General features: G+C 40.1%; 1 protein-coding gene across 2 annotated transcripts; it reads right to left on the bottom strand.

The window, feature by feature from the left end:
- Positions 1 to 1890: 1890 nt before the first annotated feature.
- Positions 1891 to 19073, bottom strand: lrif1 (ligand dependent nuclear receptor interacting factor 1). 2 transcript variants are annotated; one of them, XM_071517134.1, is made up of 4 exons: positions 18786 to 19073; positions 6053 to 7853; positions 4919 to 5197; positions 1891 to 3338 (listed from the first exon to the last, which is right to left on the bottom strand). In XM_071517134.1, exons 1-4 carry the CDS (start codon positions 18809 to 18811, stop codon positions 2697 to 2699), a joined length of 2748 nt encoding a protein of 915 aa, XP_071373235.1. In that variant the 5' UTR covers positions 18812 to 19073; the 3' UTR covers positions 1891 to 2696. The 2 variants fall into 2 exon arrangements, with proteins under 2 accessions (XP_071373235.1, XP_071373234.1); XM_071517133.1 differs by having other exon boundaries at positions 1891 to 3356.
- Between the last annotated feature and the right edge of the window lie 46 nt (positions 19074 to 19119).

Genomic DNA, 19119 nt, shown 5'->3' on the forward strand with positions numbered 1-19119 from the left:
TAAAGGGACAGAAAAGATAGTTCACTGTATTGGAAATATTCTGCAACGCAGTAGTGCTGGGCAGTGCTAGACTTTTTGGTGATTCATTCATTTCGGAATCGGACCAGTACCTCAGAATGAATCCAACTTTCGCGTTTTTCGGTTTTCGAGTTTTTTCCTTAAATTGAGCGGTCTTCATAACTTCCGGGCGCATTAACTATCAAGGCCCTTTCCCAAACCACTCCCCTGTGGAGGACCAAAATATTCAAAATGAAGTTATTTCAATAAATAATTACATCAATCAATAATTAAATGTAATATTCCAATATTTTCTTTTGAAATATTCCATTATCCACACCAATTATTCTACTACTCCTTTCATAATAGCCCTTTTCACAATAACAGTGTTGCATACTGAACAAAAATATAAACACTACACTTATGGTTTTGCTCCCATTTTTCATGAGTTGAAATAAAAGATCTAAGACTTTTTCTATGCACACAAAAGGCTTATTTCTCTCAAATTTTGTTCACAAATTTGTTTAAATCCGTGTTAGTGAGCACTTCTCCTTTGCCAAGATAATCCATCCACCTGACAGGTGTGGCATATCAAGATGCTGATTAAACAGCATGATTATTGCACAGGTGTGCCTTGGGCTGGTCACAATAAAAGGCCACTCTAAAATGTGCAGTTTTTATCACACAATACCACAGATGTCGCAAGTTTTGAGGGAGCGTGCAATTGGCATGCTGACTACAGGAATGTCCACCAGAGCTCATGTTGCAGCATGATAATGCACGGCCCCATGTTGCAAGGATCTGTACACAATTCCTAGAAGCTGAAAACATCCCAGTTCTTGCATGGCCTGCATACTCACCAGACATGTCACCCATTGAGCATGTTTGGGACGCTCTGGATCGGCATGTACGACAGCGTGTTCCAATTCCTGCCAATATCCAGCAACTTTGCACAGCCACTGAAGAGGAGTGGACCAACATTCCACAGGCCACAATCAACAACCTGATCAACTCTATGCGAAGGAGATGTGTCGCACTGCATGAGGCAAATGGTGGTCCCACCAAATACTGACTGGTTTTAAAAAAATGCATATCTGTAGCCCTAGTCATGCGAGATCCATAGTTCAGTGCCTAATAAATGTCTTTTTTCAGGATAAAACGGCACATTTTACAGTGCAATAGAAATTGCATTTTTTTTAACCAAAATTTGCTAAATACATACACTAAACATACTTAGCCACAGAAATTGTAAATGTAAAAAACATTAACAAAATATTTCTCAACACTCCAAAATGTATGCTTCTGCTGCCACTACTACAACTACTGTACTACTTCAAATACTCACCCTAGCAACCATCTAGTATATCCCTTCATTGGCTGCCCATTAGTTTTAGAACTGATTTTAAGATTATATTGATTACTTACGAAGCATGGCTCTGTCAAGCTCCCTCTTACATCACAAACGTTTAACCCCTTACGAACCACAGCGCAGCCTGAGATCCTCTGGCAAGGCCCTTCTGGCAGTTCCTGGGTTGAGGCTGAAGACAGTAGGTGATTGTGCTTTTGCTATTAGGCCCCTTCCCTTTGTAATAGCCTGCCCGAGTATATCAGGTGGGCAAACTCAGTGGCCTCCTTCAAATCCCTTCTTAAAACTCACTTTTTTAGACTTGGTTTAAATACCCGATTCATTGCTTTTATGTTCTTTTGTTTTTACATTTGCGTGTCTCATTTAATTCCATTCTTACTCCGTTGTTTCTCTGATTGTTAATTTGATGTCTTTCTAAAGCACTTTGCAACTGTTTTTAATAAGTGCTATATAAATAAAGTTATTATATTATTATTACTGCTCACAAAAGATGTAGGTGATCACAGTCATAATTTCAACCAGTAAATTTATTAGCACAGGTGTCCTGGTAGTACATAAATAATACATTCGTCTTTGATTGACATTAGTCTTTGAGACAAGATTGAACATGGTTAATATTTTATAACTTTTCTGAACTGAATCCAATCCAATCTTCGCTTAAAAACATAAAACACATGAACCTACTGTATGCACAGAACCAAAGAAAATAAAATGCTTATGAGAGACTAAATATTCCTTCTTCAATATTATAAATCAATGTAACCTTTTAGATATAAGACAGTATTCCAACACATTTACATGACACTATATTGAAGGCATTACGGTATTTATGGAACGCATTGTTAATTCCAACAAAACAAAAACTATTGTAATAGAAAAAAGAAGAAAAAGGAGAAAATATTCTACACTCAAAGAAACAGCGCCATAAAAAAAACATTTAATGCTCATATTATATTATATTACTTTCTAAAATGGAAGATATATAATATATAGCATATACAATGTCATAAGAAGCCATAAACATAATGAAAATATTTATAACATTTTGAGAAAAAAAGAAAAATGGAAAATAAATCCACACAAATGTGAAACAAATATGAAATATGTACAATGCCATAAGAAAAGCTTGAGATATTTGATTACATCCAACCCTTCTTGACTCAGCCCATGCTGTGTCTCATCATTTCAAGATCAGCCTCCTCCTCTTTCAGTCTTTCTATTTGTTCTTGCCATTTTATTTCCAGTCCATGGATGTTGTGGATGAGCTGACACTGCCTGGAATCTCATAAGTCTTTATCTTGTTTGTAAACAGTGGATCCTTCCTGATGCTTTTTTATCCTTCCTTGCTGACATTCTTGTCCTTTTTCCTTTTTTTACCTGACTGCTCTGTTATCAGTCCCAATTTCTTCATTTTGTTGCCCAACTCTGTTGTCACATACCGTTTTTGTTTAGCCAAGTCTGCTTCTTCTAAGTTTGTGCTGGAGTTATTCACAGAATCTTTAATTGGAGTACCACTTATGCAGCAAGGACAGACTCTACGTTTTCTTACCCTAACCCTTCTTCTTGGATTTGTATTTAGATCAACACAAAAGACCTCAGGTAAACAGTCCATAAATGAAGTATTGGTTTGTGGATTGGCAACCGTATCTTGTGAGTTGGGGATGCCATTTTCATCTGTACTGGAGATGAAATCTTCATCTATTGGTTCCACATAGCCAAACATTGGCTCAAATTCAACATCACACATTTCCTTGTCTGGACTTTGACTAGAATTAAAGTTATTCTTCGTCTGAGGACTCAGAGTAGTGAGAGGTTTTGTATTCAGTTTAGTATTTGGACAAGAAAGAGGTCCAACATCCATCTGAAGATTTGGAATGATGAGCTTATCTGCTGTGTTCCTGTCCACTGACAATTCCTGGTCAGTTTGTAATTCCACTCTTTTGGCATCTGTTGGACAACTGCTACTGTTCCTTTTCTGTGGATCACAAGGGTCCTGTGAGAAAAGATAACTTTTAATTAGTGTGCTTGCTTCGGCAAGGCACACTTATACACTCTTATTAGTCTGCTTGCTTCAGCAAGTCACAATTATACACTCTGATTTACTTCTTTATTATTATTCCGCCTAACTTTTGAGCAACTACTACTTTTGAGCTATTTAAGCCATCAACACCATTCAAACTTTAAAATGTTCCGCATATTCTGTAATGGTGTGCTTGTATTTTAAGCGATCCGATTCATAGTTTTTTCACAATTTATGTTTAACCTTTTATACTCTGCAATAGAAATGGTCCGCCAGAGCCTACTGGTATTTTTGCTTACTGTGATGTCATTTTTTTTTTTTAACCAAAATTTGCTAAATACACACACTAAACATACTTAGCCACAGAAATTGTAAATGTAAAAGACATGAACAAAATATTTCTCAGCACTCCAAAATGTATGCTTCTGCTGCCACTACTACTACAACTACTGTACTACTTCAAATACTCACCCTAGCAACCATCTAGTATATCCTAGTAACCACCTAGTACACCCTCACAAACCACCTAATAACACCCTCGCAACCACCTAGAAAAACCCTAGCAACCACCTGGTAAAGCAATAGCAACCATTGTATATCACCTAGACACCTCCTTGTAACTATGAATATTACTACTAAACCTACTGCAACTACTACTGCTGTTACTATTACAATTTACTACAACTGCTACAACTACTACTAATGCTACAGCTACTAATACTACCACTACTGCTGCTACTATTTCCAGTACCAATACTACTACTACCTATTACTACTACTACCATTACAACTAATATTGCTACTGCTAAAGGTGCTATTACTACTGCTACTACTACTACTATTCTTACTACCAGTACTAGTCCAAATACTACTACTGTTACTAATAATATGACTGCTAATAGTGTTACTACTACTACTACTGCTGAAACTACCATAACTAATAATATTATTCCATACCCTTCAATGAATTGTTAACTAAAGGACTTCTGGTTAAGAAATACATTGCTTTAGCTTCAAGTAATAAAACTATATATTTAAACTTTTTCTAATGAATTCTTTCTAAATTTCAAACTGAAGCAACCACACATTTTCTTCAGAAAATGTACCCTTTTCTAGTTTATATATAAATGTAAAATTTAGGTGACACTTTAGATTACATATTAACTATTAATAAGTTAATAAGTTGCTTGTTAACATGCATATTAGTAGTGTATTGGTTCATTATTAGTCATTACAAACCAGTATACCCCATAAACTATGGGTTTTCTCTCAATAGCATCCTAATTAGTTCTTATAGCAGTCAGTAAGGAAGTTGTTGCACATGAATTGGGCTTTTAGTATGCTTTGGTCAGTATGGGGCTCATTATAGTAGCACTAAGTGCTATCACATATTATTGAGAGAAATTATTAAACTATTGGGGGAAAACCCATAGTTAATAGTTAATGTGTTCCCTAATCTAAAGTGTTACCAAAACTTAAAATATTCCAATGGCTTTTACTTGTACATCAATTAACCAATAAAAACTGATGGCTACCTGTGATTCCTGTTGTTTCTTTTTGAGCTGTTCTTTTTCAGGTGCTGATTTCTGGAGCAATTCACGAATACCAACCAATGAGAATTCAGTTATGGATTCAATCTGTGGAACCTCTTTAGGGACAGACACAGATTTGGTTGCATCAATCTTCTGCAAGTAGATTTTAACATCAGATGTTATCCCAAATATTAGTCTCAGCAGACGATCACAACTTTGAGAGGATTTCTGGTAAGACACTGAAGATGTCCAGCTTGCTGAGGGATCTGTAGAGCTCTGCAACTGGAAAAAAGGCAACACTTTTTTTTAAAATACAACAAATCTATACAAGACAAGTGCAATGATACAGTTGAAGGCTGAACTGGCTAATGACATTCTGTTGACAACAATACAATTTTCATCGGTGGTGCAAGCAGACTGACTAGTCACCCCAGCTTTCTTAGTAAAACACACATTTTCATGAAATGGAGAACAACATTTTCAGCTGTCATCATAAATTATGAAATCACAATCTTTGATAAAGCTACATTAACCTGCTTTCAGTTGAGTTTTGACAATTTGCTAAGCACCCGTGCAACACACATCTGCACAGTTCTCAAGCCAGTGTGACACACTTTAATGCCTTAACGCCCAGACTTGTGTTGTCACCATGGCAACTTACCCTTAAAATTCCATAGTTGGTGTATTGGTGTATTAGCCAAATAACCATGACAAACAGTGAAAGGACCATTCTATCCATTCAAGTTGTGTGATATGAAACAAGGGCCCTTTAGCCAATAAAGAGAAAAGCTGGACATAAAACACAGAAATAACATTTCTAACAGCTGTAAAACTTTTCTCCATGCCATGGGAATTTCTCTAGTTGGGACTTGTGGTAAGAAGCGTCCTTGGGAACTAAGGCTGGAAGCAAGACTGAGAACGACTGAAGGCTCAGCCATCCTTTTTTTAGGCAGTGATACACAACTACAAAAAACATTTGATGATTTTGTTGCATAATTCCATCACTTAACTGTTTTTCTCTGACACAGCCCATGATCAGTGATACAATCAGTTTCCCATGAGAGGTTTAGTGACTGTGGAATCACAGAATACTGGGGGGACGAATTAACCAACATGAAGCAACGGAAGTGCTCTCACCTCTATTTTGTGAGTTTCCTTTTCTATTTGAATGCGCACTCCACTGGGTCTATTGCTACTGTCAGAAGTGCTGTAATCGTGCAGATTGTTTTCCATTTCCATATGAACTTGCATGCCCTCCATCTGTTGGGTGGAGGAACTGTGCAGACTGTTCATTTTCAGACCCCCATTACCACTCTGGATGTTCTCCATTTCTGGACTAGAAGCAGTTTTGCAAGGTTTGTCCGTGCTGCTCTGGCTGGGTTCCCCTTCTTGACCAGAGCAGCTTTCCTTTCTGATGTCAGACTCTTCACTAACTTGACAATCACAGACAGCACTGATGTTTCGACAGCTTTCATTTATTGGGATAGCTGTACAACCCCAACCACTAACCATCTTCTGTCCTATATTATCCAGGCTCCTTTTGTTGCCTTTTTGTTTATCTTCCTTCACACATTCTTCCTCAAGTGCCTTTTCATTAACTTGTGTTTTCTGTATATTATAGTCCCTTGACCTAGATACAGATTTGGGTGGAATATATGACACAAATATGACATTGTCTTCATCCAGCTGAGTGATTGCTGGCATGCTCACAGTATCTGCTATTGCTTGGTGAGAAAGGTCATCCTGAGAATCATCACAAAGGTCAATTACTTCATCTGACTCATCTGGAATTAGAATTTGTTTAGAGTCATGCCTAGCATATGATGATTGAGATGCATCTGACACATTTGACTGTTGGGAGGGCAGTATGTTTGTTTTCTTGAATCCATTACTATTCGTTGTTGTGAGTGAACCAGTTTTTCCACTGCCAATTTTAAATGCAAAGTTGCACTTCTTGGCCACAAAAAACACCTTCCCGTTACACATCACTAAAGCACTGTCCTTTCCACTTTTTGCAGAACTTGACTGAGAAACTGGGGTCTTTTTTGCTATGGTTTCAAATGCCTTGTTGGCATTTTCCCTCTCTGCCACAGCTCTAAGAATCTCAGAAGTCATGGAAGGAGAATTTAGAGGAGCAAGATCTGTAGCCATAGGGCCATCTTCTTCTTCAATCACCCACTTGATGGGGCTGTTAGGCCTTTGTGAATCCTTGGTAATTAACTTTGAATGTGGTTTTGATCCTCTTGATGCGGTTCCACATGATGTCTGATCTGATGACTTGGAAAGTAGCTTGAGGGAGCGAATTGGACTATCACTTGGTCGAGGAATGCCTTGATTCATTGCTGTCACAGGTGACACATAGAGCACTGTGGATGAGCTTGAATTTGTAGAAGAGTTAGCTGATGAAGTAAAAATCTGTTTCTTGATGGCTGGGGGCAGTTCAGATGCTGGAACCGTTCTAATTTGTGCATTGGGAGGAATCTGAAGGTACTGTCCACTTGGGAGCACTGGAGATTTCACAGTCACTGGCAGCTGATTTGGAAGTGTTACCCACTTTCCACAGTTTGGCATGGGTGATGTCCGCTGATGTACTTTTGCCACCAACTTAATGGCCTGTGGTGGATACTTACTTAGTGAATTATCAGCATCAAAAACTCTTCCTGTCACACCAACTTGCTTAGGCATGCCATTTATCAGGGAAAACTGCTTCTTCACAAACTCATAAGCAGTTTGTGAAGTTGCCTTGTTCACCATCTGAATAGGTGCTGAGGCCAAATTTATGTTTATTGGTCTCTGTAGTTTAGCACCATCTGTTTTGTACTTGCTTATTTGAGACTGTACAAACTGCCCATTGATCATTTGGACAGGAATCAGTTTCATGATGTTCCCTCCATCAACTCCAACAGCTGGCAATGCCTGGTAGAAGACACCGGTCCCACTGAGAAAAAGACAGCAGAGCACGCAAATATTAGTCAGTCAAAAAGAGGAGAGATTAAAAGTAATAGCGAGATTGAAATTTTGGCTATTATTTTATGAAATGCCAACATTTTCAAACGAAACAGGCATACACCTATAGAAAGCTGTGGTAGTACACTACTTGCTAACTAAACAGAAATTGCTTCTAACAGTTATATTTACCTAGCCTGGTTCCAGACTCCTGAATCGCAACCCGCCCACTCTTCAGATTTGGTCGAGTGCTTCAGAGAGTCTGGTGTTGCTCTATTCAAAGGCGATTTCTCGATCAGAAAAACGATCGGGCCAATCAGCGCCTTTGTGAGCGGGACTTAAGTTTAAATCAACCCCCCCCCCCCTCCTCACACAGAAAATGGCTAACATGGAGGCAATCTCAGACTGAATAATGGAGTGGTAACGAAATAGTCAGAATAGAAGTCTGAATATCAGGCTAAAATTTACCTTGAATCAAATAACAAATTCAGTACACTGAAGTGGGTCTTTAGTTTGAGTTTTTTTTAATCATTTTTTATAGGTTATATTTGCACTATTTTGTCAAATGTTTTATTGGCTCATATTAACTTCGTAGTGTCAAAGCATTTCCCGGCAAATTTTTACCCAATTATACTTTTGCGCTAGAGTGATAGGTAATTTCATAATTAATGCTTCTATCAGGGAAAAAAAAAACTTGCTGGAAATCTGGGATAGTGCACAAGCTGGTCAAAATGAAAATGTTTAGAATTACCCTTTCACTTATATTATCCTTCAGTTGGGGTTAGGTACTACCAAGTCATACAGTCAGGGAGCCCCAAGCTTTTGGGGGCTCTTCAGAGAGGTTAAGTGATACTGTACTAAGTTATGGGTAGGTCACAGTGGGCTATTTTGACAGTGGTTCTAAGCCCGACTGGCCAATCTCAACCATCTGGGTTGAAGCAGCACTCTTGGCGGACTCACGAACAAGACTCACCAAGATGTCTCACTCAGATAGTTTACGTCACTAAGATTCCCAACTCCAATTTCTCAACTCTTAATAAGTGGTACATGTTTTCTGTCATGATCCCTATTAGTAGAAACCATAACTTTGCTAGCCGCCTGCCCCCCCCGTCCGGTAACACCAGGTGGCCCCCTCCCACTCTGCAATAGAAACCTAGGGGCATACGTGGCAGTCTTTGAAAACTATGATAAACGTTGTTTTGCAAAACACGACGCTCACAGTATAATCATCAGTCAGTATGTTATCTTAAAAAAAAAAAAAAAAATACTTATTAGTTATTTTTTTATTCTTCTGGCTCTCGTGGACGCTTACACCGGTTTAGAAGGTAGTGCGTCTTTGAGAAAAAAAATTGTTCCTATCTAAATAGCACACAACTATTGACAGAAAGCTCGTTTTTTTTTTTTTTTTCAAGATAACGTACTGACTGAATGACTGTGAGCATTGTGCTTTGCAAAACAACGTTTATCATAGTTTTCAAAGACTTGCGTATGCCTCTGTGGAGATTAAACATAGATCTACTGGCTGATAAAAGATTTCTGTACTAAGATTGCCACTGCAATAGGCAGTTTTTGTTTTATTAACAAACAGGGGTATTCCATCAACGCAGATAATGAGAGCCGCGCTTACTTGAAAAAGCCCGGCTTGAATTAACGTCGACTCTCACTTAAGGCTCGAGCCGCTCCACTAACACAATCCTGCCATGTCTAGTCAACGTTAACTCCAACCAGGCTTGAATAATCTTGCATTGTGCGCGCGCACTGAGCACATAAGCAGCCCAGAAGAGTCGATTGTCGAAAAGACGATATACGTCGCAAAAAGAAGGGAAAACGAGAGCTGTGTTCTTCTCAGCGGCTGGAATTATACAAGTTATATAGAATTATACGAGTTATATAGAATTATACGAGGAATATAAAGGGGTCATCACCAAAAAGGGCAATACTGACGTAATCAACAAAGCGAGGGAGATGGCTTGGCAAAAACTGCAGACAGACTAAATGCGTAACTTATACAAGCTTTGTTTCATTTGTATTTATTAATAAATGAACATTCAGATCACTAGATACAGTAAGGCTGTGTGGCTATATTATCAGTAGGCTAGATAATATCAGATGTATGTTTAAAATAATGGTGTAGGCTAACTTAGGAGAACCGACATAACTACAATGCATTTACTGTTAATTAGCCTAATTCGGTGAGATGTGTGAAGCCCCTCTGACCTAGTAACCCTTGGCCTATATTCATTCTTCACTGTTACATCTCAACAGGAGCCGTCTCAATAGCCAGAAACCAACATGGCAACAAGTGAAAATAAAATACAAAAACATTTTCTAGAGTGGCAAGTAGCCTATAATGAAATGTGAAATGTATTTGTTAAAATAGTTGTTGAGCTGTAAATATGTACCATTGTAGCCACCAAAAAAAGACGGATGCCACTGCTACTGGTGGCTCCACCAGTAGCAGTGGCATCCGTCGCTGACTACTACCACTAGCCAATCAGAGGCAGAGTACGGCGGGTCTTCGCGGAATGCGGTTGGGAAATGAAATAAGGCATCATTTTATCTAACCTCATGTTCTATTTAACTCTTTTTATGTTCAGCACTTGGAGTTGCATTTGATGTATGACTTGTGCTATATAAATAAAGTTTGATTGATTGATTTTGGAGACAGTGAAAGTGGTAAGACATGATTTTCATGACTTATTTGTATTAATATGGTCTTTGGAACTAAAGTAAACACGTACATTCATGCTTGGTCACATTGTGAGAAAAAGGTCTGAACTTGTGTTTCCGAACATGGACATGAAATAATTGATGCCAGCGCAAAAATACACCTGACGGAACCGTCTTTTGGGAGTCTGTTTCTGCCCGTCGGACATTCTTTGACACACAGCTAAATTAAACTTGACAGTTAGCCTGCTACGGAGCAGGCTAGTTCTGCGGTACAAGTTACCATGGTTACTGAGCAGGGAATCATATAAGCTACGGTAATGGAACGGAACTCTCACTTAAGTTAGCGAGACTTATCAAAATAAGCCAGGCTTTTCCTTTATCCGCCTTGATGGAATACCCCCCAGGTCAGACTCAATTTCACTGTCTATACTCGGGGAGACACTCAAGGTTGTAACAAGGGGAGAAATTATATCATACACTGCATCTTGTAATAAAGAGAGAAATCAACAACAACAAAAACAACTCATTGATTCCAACAATACCAACTCCAATTCCAAGACAGACCAACAACATTCTAAAAACCCTTCCCCAGAGCTATACAAGGAAAGGGTGGGTCTTCAAACAAAGTATAACTTAGGCCAAACGGTAGGCCGACTACTACCCTATCAATTAAAATGTCGCCTAGATCTGCATCCCAACTCATCTCACACATTCACCATAACTCGGGGGACCTGACATTAGATCCAGTTGAAATAAACACTTAAAAAAAAATATTACTCTGATCTGTATACGTCAGAATTCCCTAATAACTCTATGCGGTGTGAGTAGGTCACACATGTGCAAGTCTCAAGTCTTAACCTTCAAGTCCCAAGTTACAGTGTTTAGAATCAAGCAAGTCAAGTCATAATTTAGGTCAAGCAAGTCACAAGTAAAGTCATCTGAAATTCTAATGATCTTGGCCAACTTCCACATTTAATGCAGTCAGACAGTGGTCATGTTGACTTTTATTTTCAACATTAAAACCAAATAAACAATAAGGGATAGCTAGAGGTTAAAATGTAGCCCTATACCTCTGAAGTGCTTTGAAGCTAGGGTAGGCAACTTTGGAGAAATGACTTGGAGGTGAGTAACGCCTCCCTCCAACTAGCTAATTTCTATCTTATTTTCCGTTATTTTTTTAACCATGAAGTCAAGTCAAGTCAGATCACCAGGAACTTCAATTGTTTTGGAGAAGGCTTCTACACCGTTTCGCTGTGGAGCTCAGGGCCTGCTGTATGGACTAACAAACTTCACCCGAGTTTCAGCTGGCATGGGGGTGAGTAGATAATGACTGAATTTTCATTTTTGGGTGAACTATTCCTGCATAAAGGCTAATGGCTAAAATAAACAAGAAGTGAAATGTCACTGGTTACCAGTCTCGCTTTGCCAGATTTTTCTCCCGCTGAAGGTTACATGTCCCACAATGACAAGTGAAGAGGTAGGTAGCAAGTTTACTAGTTGAACAAGTTTACTCGCTCACTTCATGGTAGGGCTGGGCGATATGGCCTAAAAATAAAAGCTCCGACTTTTTTACACTTACATCCGATTTACGATTTTAATCAATTTTTATTTTTCTTAAAAACAAACTAAGTGTATGAAAAATATATGAAACGGCATCGCATCTGTAATGTCTTCCCACCGGGGCTCCTTGTTGTCATGTGATGCCACGGGAAAATTATGCTGCTAATGTTACCTGCTTTTTAGCAGGTGTTTGGGGGCTGCCGCTAGCTTGTGCGTCTCGCGGTGCCACACACTTCTCCACTCGGCTGCTGCCTCTGTCGAAGATGCTGGAATACATTTGTTGTGCTGCTACCTTTAGTTGCCACAGACTTTAGACAAACTTTACAACGGACAGCGGTTCGCTCGACTTCGGACGTTGCAAAACCGAACCACTTCCAAACCAGCTCCTCACTTGTAGAAGCGTGTGCTGCCACCTTGATACTGTGTTTGTGTCTGAGGGGAAATCTCGGTGGGCATTGTAATCACCTGCGGAAGCTCAGGGAAGCGGTGGGGCTTGATTGACAGAGAGCGATCCATGCCGTATTTACCCAGGTTAAAGTGAATCTCGATTTTCATTTTTACACATCGTCCTAAACCATAAATTCAAATTAATTGATAAAATCGATTTATCGCCCAGCCCTACTTCATGGATTCCTTACCAGAATTTTTTTCAGGGATGGGAGGGGTGAGCGCCGCTTTCAAACAGCAAGGGAGGAGACAAGCTAGTTTTACAAAAAAAAGGAAAAGCTACTGAATGGGTCGGGAGGAGCTACGACTCAGGCCAGATTTGACAACAAGCTTTAGAAAAGAGGTGAAAACAACAACACAGCTGGCCTGTGTGTGTGGCTATTTGTTTATATCATTATGTCTCACGAAAATCTCCACGTAGCACACGTTAGTTTCAGGATTGGTTACAGGGTCTGAAAATGCTTAGGTTTAATGTAGTTATAACTAAAACATTCGCAGAAGTACAACAAAAAACTGAACATCACATATTAAGCCTCATGCCCTGATTCACCCTCAGGAGGGTCACACTGCATCCTTGTTTTCCTACTTACGTTAACTGTTTTTGTGCACAAAGAAGTATTGCATCACAGCCAAACATAACTGAATAATGTATAAGATCTAAAGCGCATGGCGCAAGTGCATTTAGGGCGTGTCCAAATCCAAATTGCTAGTTAAACGACGCACAATGTGGGCGCAAAGTAAGGCGCAAGGCGCAAAGGGGTTGTACTAAGTCCCTTAATTAATCATAGGTGTGTTTTGGGCGTAACATGAACTCAACCAATCAGAGTGTCATCTCCCATTCCCTTTAATAGCCAGGTGCGCTTGCACCTTGGCGCATTGCAACTTAAATGGCGGATTCGGCAAGTTGGAGAAACAAACGGTTTTCTTTGGAGGAAACAGATCTGCTTGTGCGCGATGGCGATGTGTGTGTGCGTCGGGTAGGCCTATGTTGTGCATCGGGTGAAGGTAAGATGCCTTTGCAGTTTATTTTCATGACTTTATGTTGGGCTGTGCTTTTTATATATTTACTGTGTTGTTTTTCTTGGTTGTAGGTTGCGTATTTAGCAACTGGCAATGTGTGATGATGGTTAACGGGACATACACGTTGCGCATTTGGCATTGCGTGATGGTGAGAGGGACACGTAGTTTTTGGCATTTGGCATTGCGTAATGGTGAAAGCATACATGTCAGGAACGAAGTAAAGTGCAAATTTTCATAGTAGATTATCCTATTTTTCTATTTTGCATGCTAACGTGTGTGTGTGTGTGTGTGTTTGAGAGAGAGAGAGCGAGACGCATCTTACTATCTGAATAATGCGCCCTTTCAAGCTTGCTGCCATCACACCCATCCGCAAGAAGCCTGGCCTGGACTCTGACAACCCCAACAAATTCAGACCCATCTCAAACCTCCCATTTCTTTCTAAAATACTGGAAAGTGTCGTCGCTACTCAACTCAAACAACACCTCCACGCCAACCAGCTATATGAAGCATTCCAATCAGGCTTTCGAACACACCACAGTACAGAAACTGCTCTGCTTAAAGTCACCAACAACCTCCTACTCTCCTCTGATTCCTGCTTCCTCAACATCCTCCTCCTCCTCGACCTCAGTGCAGCCTTCGACACCATCAACCTCAGCCGCCTGCAATCCTGCATCGGCATAACTGGTTCAGCACTCTCATGGTTCAAATCCTACCTTTCCGATAGATTTCACTACATCTTCATCAATAACTGCAAATCCGACACCACCCCAGTCACCCATGGTGTCCCCCCAAGGCTCAGTGCTTGGTCCCCTCCTCTTCATCCTCTACATGCTCCCCCTAGGTCACATCATACGCCGCCACAGACTGCAGTTTCATTGCTACACCGACAACACCCAGCTCTACATCTCCACCAGAACCATTGCCTCACTGAAATAAAAACCTGGATGAACAGCAACTTCCTCAAGCTCAACTGCAATGAATCGGAAATCATCATCATCAGCCCCAAATCCCTACTCCCCTCCTCCCAGGACTTCTCATTCAACATCGATGGTCACACAGTCACAGCTTCCCCCCTGGTCCGAAACCTTAACGTCACTTTGGATCCCACCCTCTCCTTCAAGTCGCACATCAACAACATCACCAAAACTTCCTTTTTTCATCTCTGCAATATTGCTCAACTTCGACCCACCCTCTCCTTCTCAGCTGCTGAAACACTCATCCACGCTTTCATAACCTCCAGACTGGACTACTGCAACAGCATCCTGTATGGCCTCCATTCCACCGTCCTCCAAAAACTACAATACGTTCAGAACTCAACTGCCCGGTTGCTCACCCACTCCCGCTCCAACACCCATCCTTCAACACCTTCACTGGCTCCCAATACAGCACCGAAACCACTTCAAGATCCTCCTCATCACATACAAAGCTCTCAATAATCTCGCCCCCTCATAACTGACAAACCTTCTCCATCACCACACCCCCAACCGCCACTTCAGATCAGCTGATGCCAACCTCCTGAGCCCCATCACCAGGAACAAGCACTGCACCTTGGGGGACAGAGCCTTTGCCATCACTGCCCCGACCCTCTGGAACTCACTCCTTTCACACATCAGAAACTCAGACTCACTCCATTCAAAAATAAACTCAAAACCGACCTCTTTAAAAAGGCCTACAAAAGGGGTCGGCAAGTACATCTGGTCTCAGGACTTTTTTCTAGGTTATTAGATGGCAGGCCAGAACATAAGAAAAAGCTCAAATTAAGACATTGGATTTAAAAAGTTACCTGTCCGACTCCAGTGCGGTCGAGAGAGAGAGAGAGAGAGAGAGAGCGTGTGTGACGGTGAGGCTGGCGAGCAGAGAGTATGAAGTTAGCAGTATATCTGTGACCGCAGCAGTGCAGTGTGTGTACAGTTTAGGCTATTTGTCAGTGAATAAATGCTCCTACTGTGCATTGAAAAATCTTTCTGGTGGAGCGGCATGTCCGCCCGCTGAGCCCCATTAATCAGCACGAGTGAATTTTAAATCCAAACCAGTTTGCCGTCTCTTTTCCATGGATCTGACACCCCGCATCTCCGTTCTCCATATGCCTGCTCACCAAAACTTTGCTCTGCGCTCCTTAAGAGTAGACACTACATATTATAATATTTTAATATTTTGCATAATATTTTCGAAAACGGCCTTCTCTGGCCGTGGCTGCGGTCAAAGGACATGTGGCACCCAGCCACAGGAGCGAATTGCTCTCTCCTCAGATTTGCATTTAGTTCTCGTGCCTCTGTTTTGCGGGATCGAGAGCTGCAACGATTAATCGATTAGTTGTCAACTATTAAATTAATCGCCAACTATTTTGATAATCGATTAATTGGTTTGAGTAATTTTTTAAGAAAAATAAGTCAAAATTCTCTGATTCCAGCTTCTTAAATGTGAATATTTTCTGGCTTCTTTACTCCTCTATGACAGTAAACTGAATATATTTGGGTTGTGGACAAAACAAGACATTTGAGGACGTCATCTTGGGCTTTGGGAAACACTGATCCACATTTTTCACCATTTTCTGACATTTTATAGACCAAACAACTAATCGATTAATCGAGAAAATAATCGACAGATTAATCGACAATGAAAATAATCGTTAGTTGCAGCCCTAGCTGGATCATAAGTTGGATCAAACTATGGAATTGCATTCTTATTTCATGAAGACAATGTCATTATTGTTATTATAATTAAATCATTTCATTTTCAGCACCAGGCGGGCGCTGTCCACAGCTATTGATTGTACTTCAGCACCACATGGTCGCACCGCTTGCCTGTTCAGTGAAACGCTGCTGTCATCCAACCTCATCATAAATTAAATAGCCAATAACTTGAACATTTAAGTGGGGGTAAATTCTTTATTTGGACATTATATTGGGGACTCTCATAGTTGGCACAATGTATATATATATAAAAAACAATAAAAATAAAGAATTCTAAAATAATATGGGGGGCCAAAAAATATTGCTGGCAGGCCAGTCATGGCCCGCGGGCCGCCTGTTGCTGACCCCTGGCCTACACTATCTAACTCCCACTGCCTCTCCAGAACTGAAATGCACACTCTTGTTATTATTTTATCATCTTAATTTATTGTCATCACTTTTGTATCAATGTTTTTATGTATTTTATATATTTATTTTCTTTTCTCCTAGCTGTTGTAAAGTGTCTTTGAGTACTATGTAAAGCGCTTACAAATAACATGTATTTATTATTATTATTAGGGGTGCCTAATGGTTATTATAGCTCACTATATGTATGGCAAGCGGTACGTAATGGCTATTATGGCTTACTATATGTATGCCTAAAAGTCCCTCTTTGACATTATCAACATACAACATACATAGACCATGGGCACGGTTAAATATTTTTTTTTACCAGGTTACCCCTGGGGAGCTCTGTAGTTGAAAACTTAGGGAGGAAAGAGTTCCCAACTCTAGCTTGGTTGGTATTTTAATCGCCTAGCCAGTAGCGACCGCAACGTAAGCGTCGGTAACAATATTCTTTTCTCTTTTTTTGGTTGGTAAGGAGCCTTTTTTTTCTACAGTGCAAAACAGCACACCTGCCGCCTAGGTCAATATTTTATGAAAACATACATATACATTCAGCTAATGAAGATATACTGTTGACAGGGGAGTTCTTCTGTCTTTTCCAAAGTTATTTGACCGATCGTTATATATTGATTTTAGATTTTATAGCTCTCCTGTGTTGTTCAGTCTGCTGTCCTTGCTAGGTTAACAGTAGGTTGCCAGGTTTGTGTGCGTTCACTGCGTTGCGCTAAAAGTCACCCAATCATGTTTCAACAACGGTAACTTCATCATACTCAGTATCTAGAAACATACAAATATAAAAAAAATGTCAAGTAGCCTACTTTTGGGTCATCTATCTGAAGTCTACGTCAAGTCTCAAGTCATGAATGCCAAGTCAAAGTCAAGTCTTTTATCATTACTAGTGCAGTGCCTGTTCAAAACATGTCTGTTCGGAACAGGCCGGTTGCTTGGCCTCCGGTATTGCTGCTTGCAGCTTTCTCGAGAACTGCTCATCCAAACAACTTCACACTCGACACCGCGCTTCCAGTCGCTTGCTTTGAGCCCCGCTGCTGCACAGAGCGCTGTTCGGAAGTGGTTGTTTCCTTGGATACAGAAAAGGCATTTGACAGAGTTGAATGGGAATACTTATTTACCACATTAAGAAAATTTGGTTTTGGGCCCAAAATCATTGCTTGGATTCATTTCTTGTATTCCATTTCTTATATTCCTCCCCAATAGCACCAGTGATTACTTATAATTTGTGTTCCCAATTTTTCCCACTCTCAGACCAGGTGTGGCTCATTGACCACCAGGGCCCTCGAGGATCAGAACTGAGTACTAGGGGCTCACCGAGTCGAGCGCGTACCATAAGGCTCAGTCCTTCCCGCAGCGACCCGGGTTCGAATCCGGCCCGTGGTCATTTGCTGCATGTCCTCCCCTCTCTCTCTCCCATACCTTCCTGTCTCTATCAATAAAAGCATAAAAATGCCTAAAAATTAATCTAAAAAGACTACTAGTGTGCTGCTAGAATCGTCCATGTCCAACACTATTTACATACGTGTGGTCAACTCCTGCATTCAAAATGTTACTTAAGTAAAAGTACAAAAGTATTAGCATCAAAATGTACTTAAAGCAACAAAAGTAAAAGTACTCATTATGCAGAATGGCCCATTTCAGAATAATACACTATATATTATATTATTGAATTATAATTATTGATGCATTAATGTGTAAGCATCACTTTAATGTGGCAGCTGGAAAAGGTGGGGCTGATTTCCACTACTTTATATACTGCTGGGTATCTTACAGTAATCTATAATAATACATCACAATTTATTAGTTGATTATATTTTGTATTAATAATCTGAATCTGCAAAGTAACTAGTAATTTAAGTTATCAAATAAAGGTAGTGGAGTAAAAAGTACAATATTTCCCTCTGAAATGTAGTGGAGTAGAAGTATAAAGTAGCATAAAATGGTAACACTCAAGTAAAGTATAAGTACCTCAAAATTGTACTTAAGTACAGTATTCGAGTAAATGTACTTAGTTACTTTCCACCTCTGATTTTACATACTGTAAAAGTGGAGCAAGGTATGTTGAGTGTTGAGATTGGTCTCAGTTGAGGCTAGTTGAGTGTATGTAACTCGTAACTAATAGAAACATTTCTTACCTGTGAACTGCACCATTCGATTCCATTTCATTATTTGCTGGATTGGCTCTTTCGATACGTCTTGAAGTTTGCTGGAAATTAAGTGGCTATATTTATTCCAACCCGCCGTTTACTGTAGCAGCTGGTGGGGAGCATCAGCAGCATCATAGCAACATGAGACAGTAAAGATTGGACTGTAAAAATCAGTAAAGATTTAGCTAGCTGAACTGTTGTCAGCCTTGCCGAAGCTTGACGTCAGTCGTCCTAACTAGCTAACAACTTTATTATGATTTCTGCATGCAGCCGTTAACTTGCTAATGGCATCTTTGTTGTGACAGCTGCACCATCTAGTCAA

The sequence above is a fragment of the Centroberyx affinis genome, unplaced genomic scaffold (genome assembly GCF_046629955.1).
Source record: "Centroberyx affinis isolate AG114_WGS23_722 - 3 ecotype Tasmania unplaced genomic scaffold, CSIRO-AGI_Caff_v1 ptg000464l_1, whole genome shotgun sequence".
Taxonomy (NCBI): Eukaryota; Metazoa; Chordata; class Actinopteri; order Beryciformes; family Berycidae; genus Centroberyx; species Centroberyx affinis.

What these genes read in the sequence shown, in the direction of transcription:
- lrif1 (XM_071517133.1), bottom strand. Translation starts at nt 18,811, where the DNA reads ATGGAATCGAATGGTGCAGTTCACAG. An exon ending in TCGAATGGTGCAGTTCACAG is followed by an intron (nt 7,854 to 18,785) that starts GTAAGAAATGTT and finishes TCTTTTTCTCAG; the next exon opens with TGGGACCGGTGTCTTCTACC. An exon ending in AGAAACAACAGGAATCACAG is followed by an intron (nt 3,357 to 4,918) that starts GTAGCCATCAGT and finishes CTTTTCTCACAG; the next exon opens with GACCCTTGTGATCCACAGAA.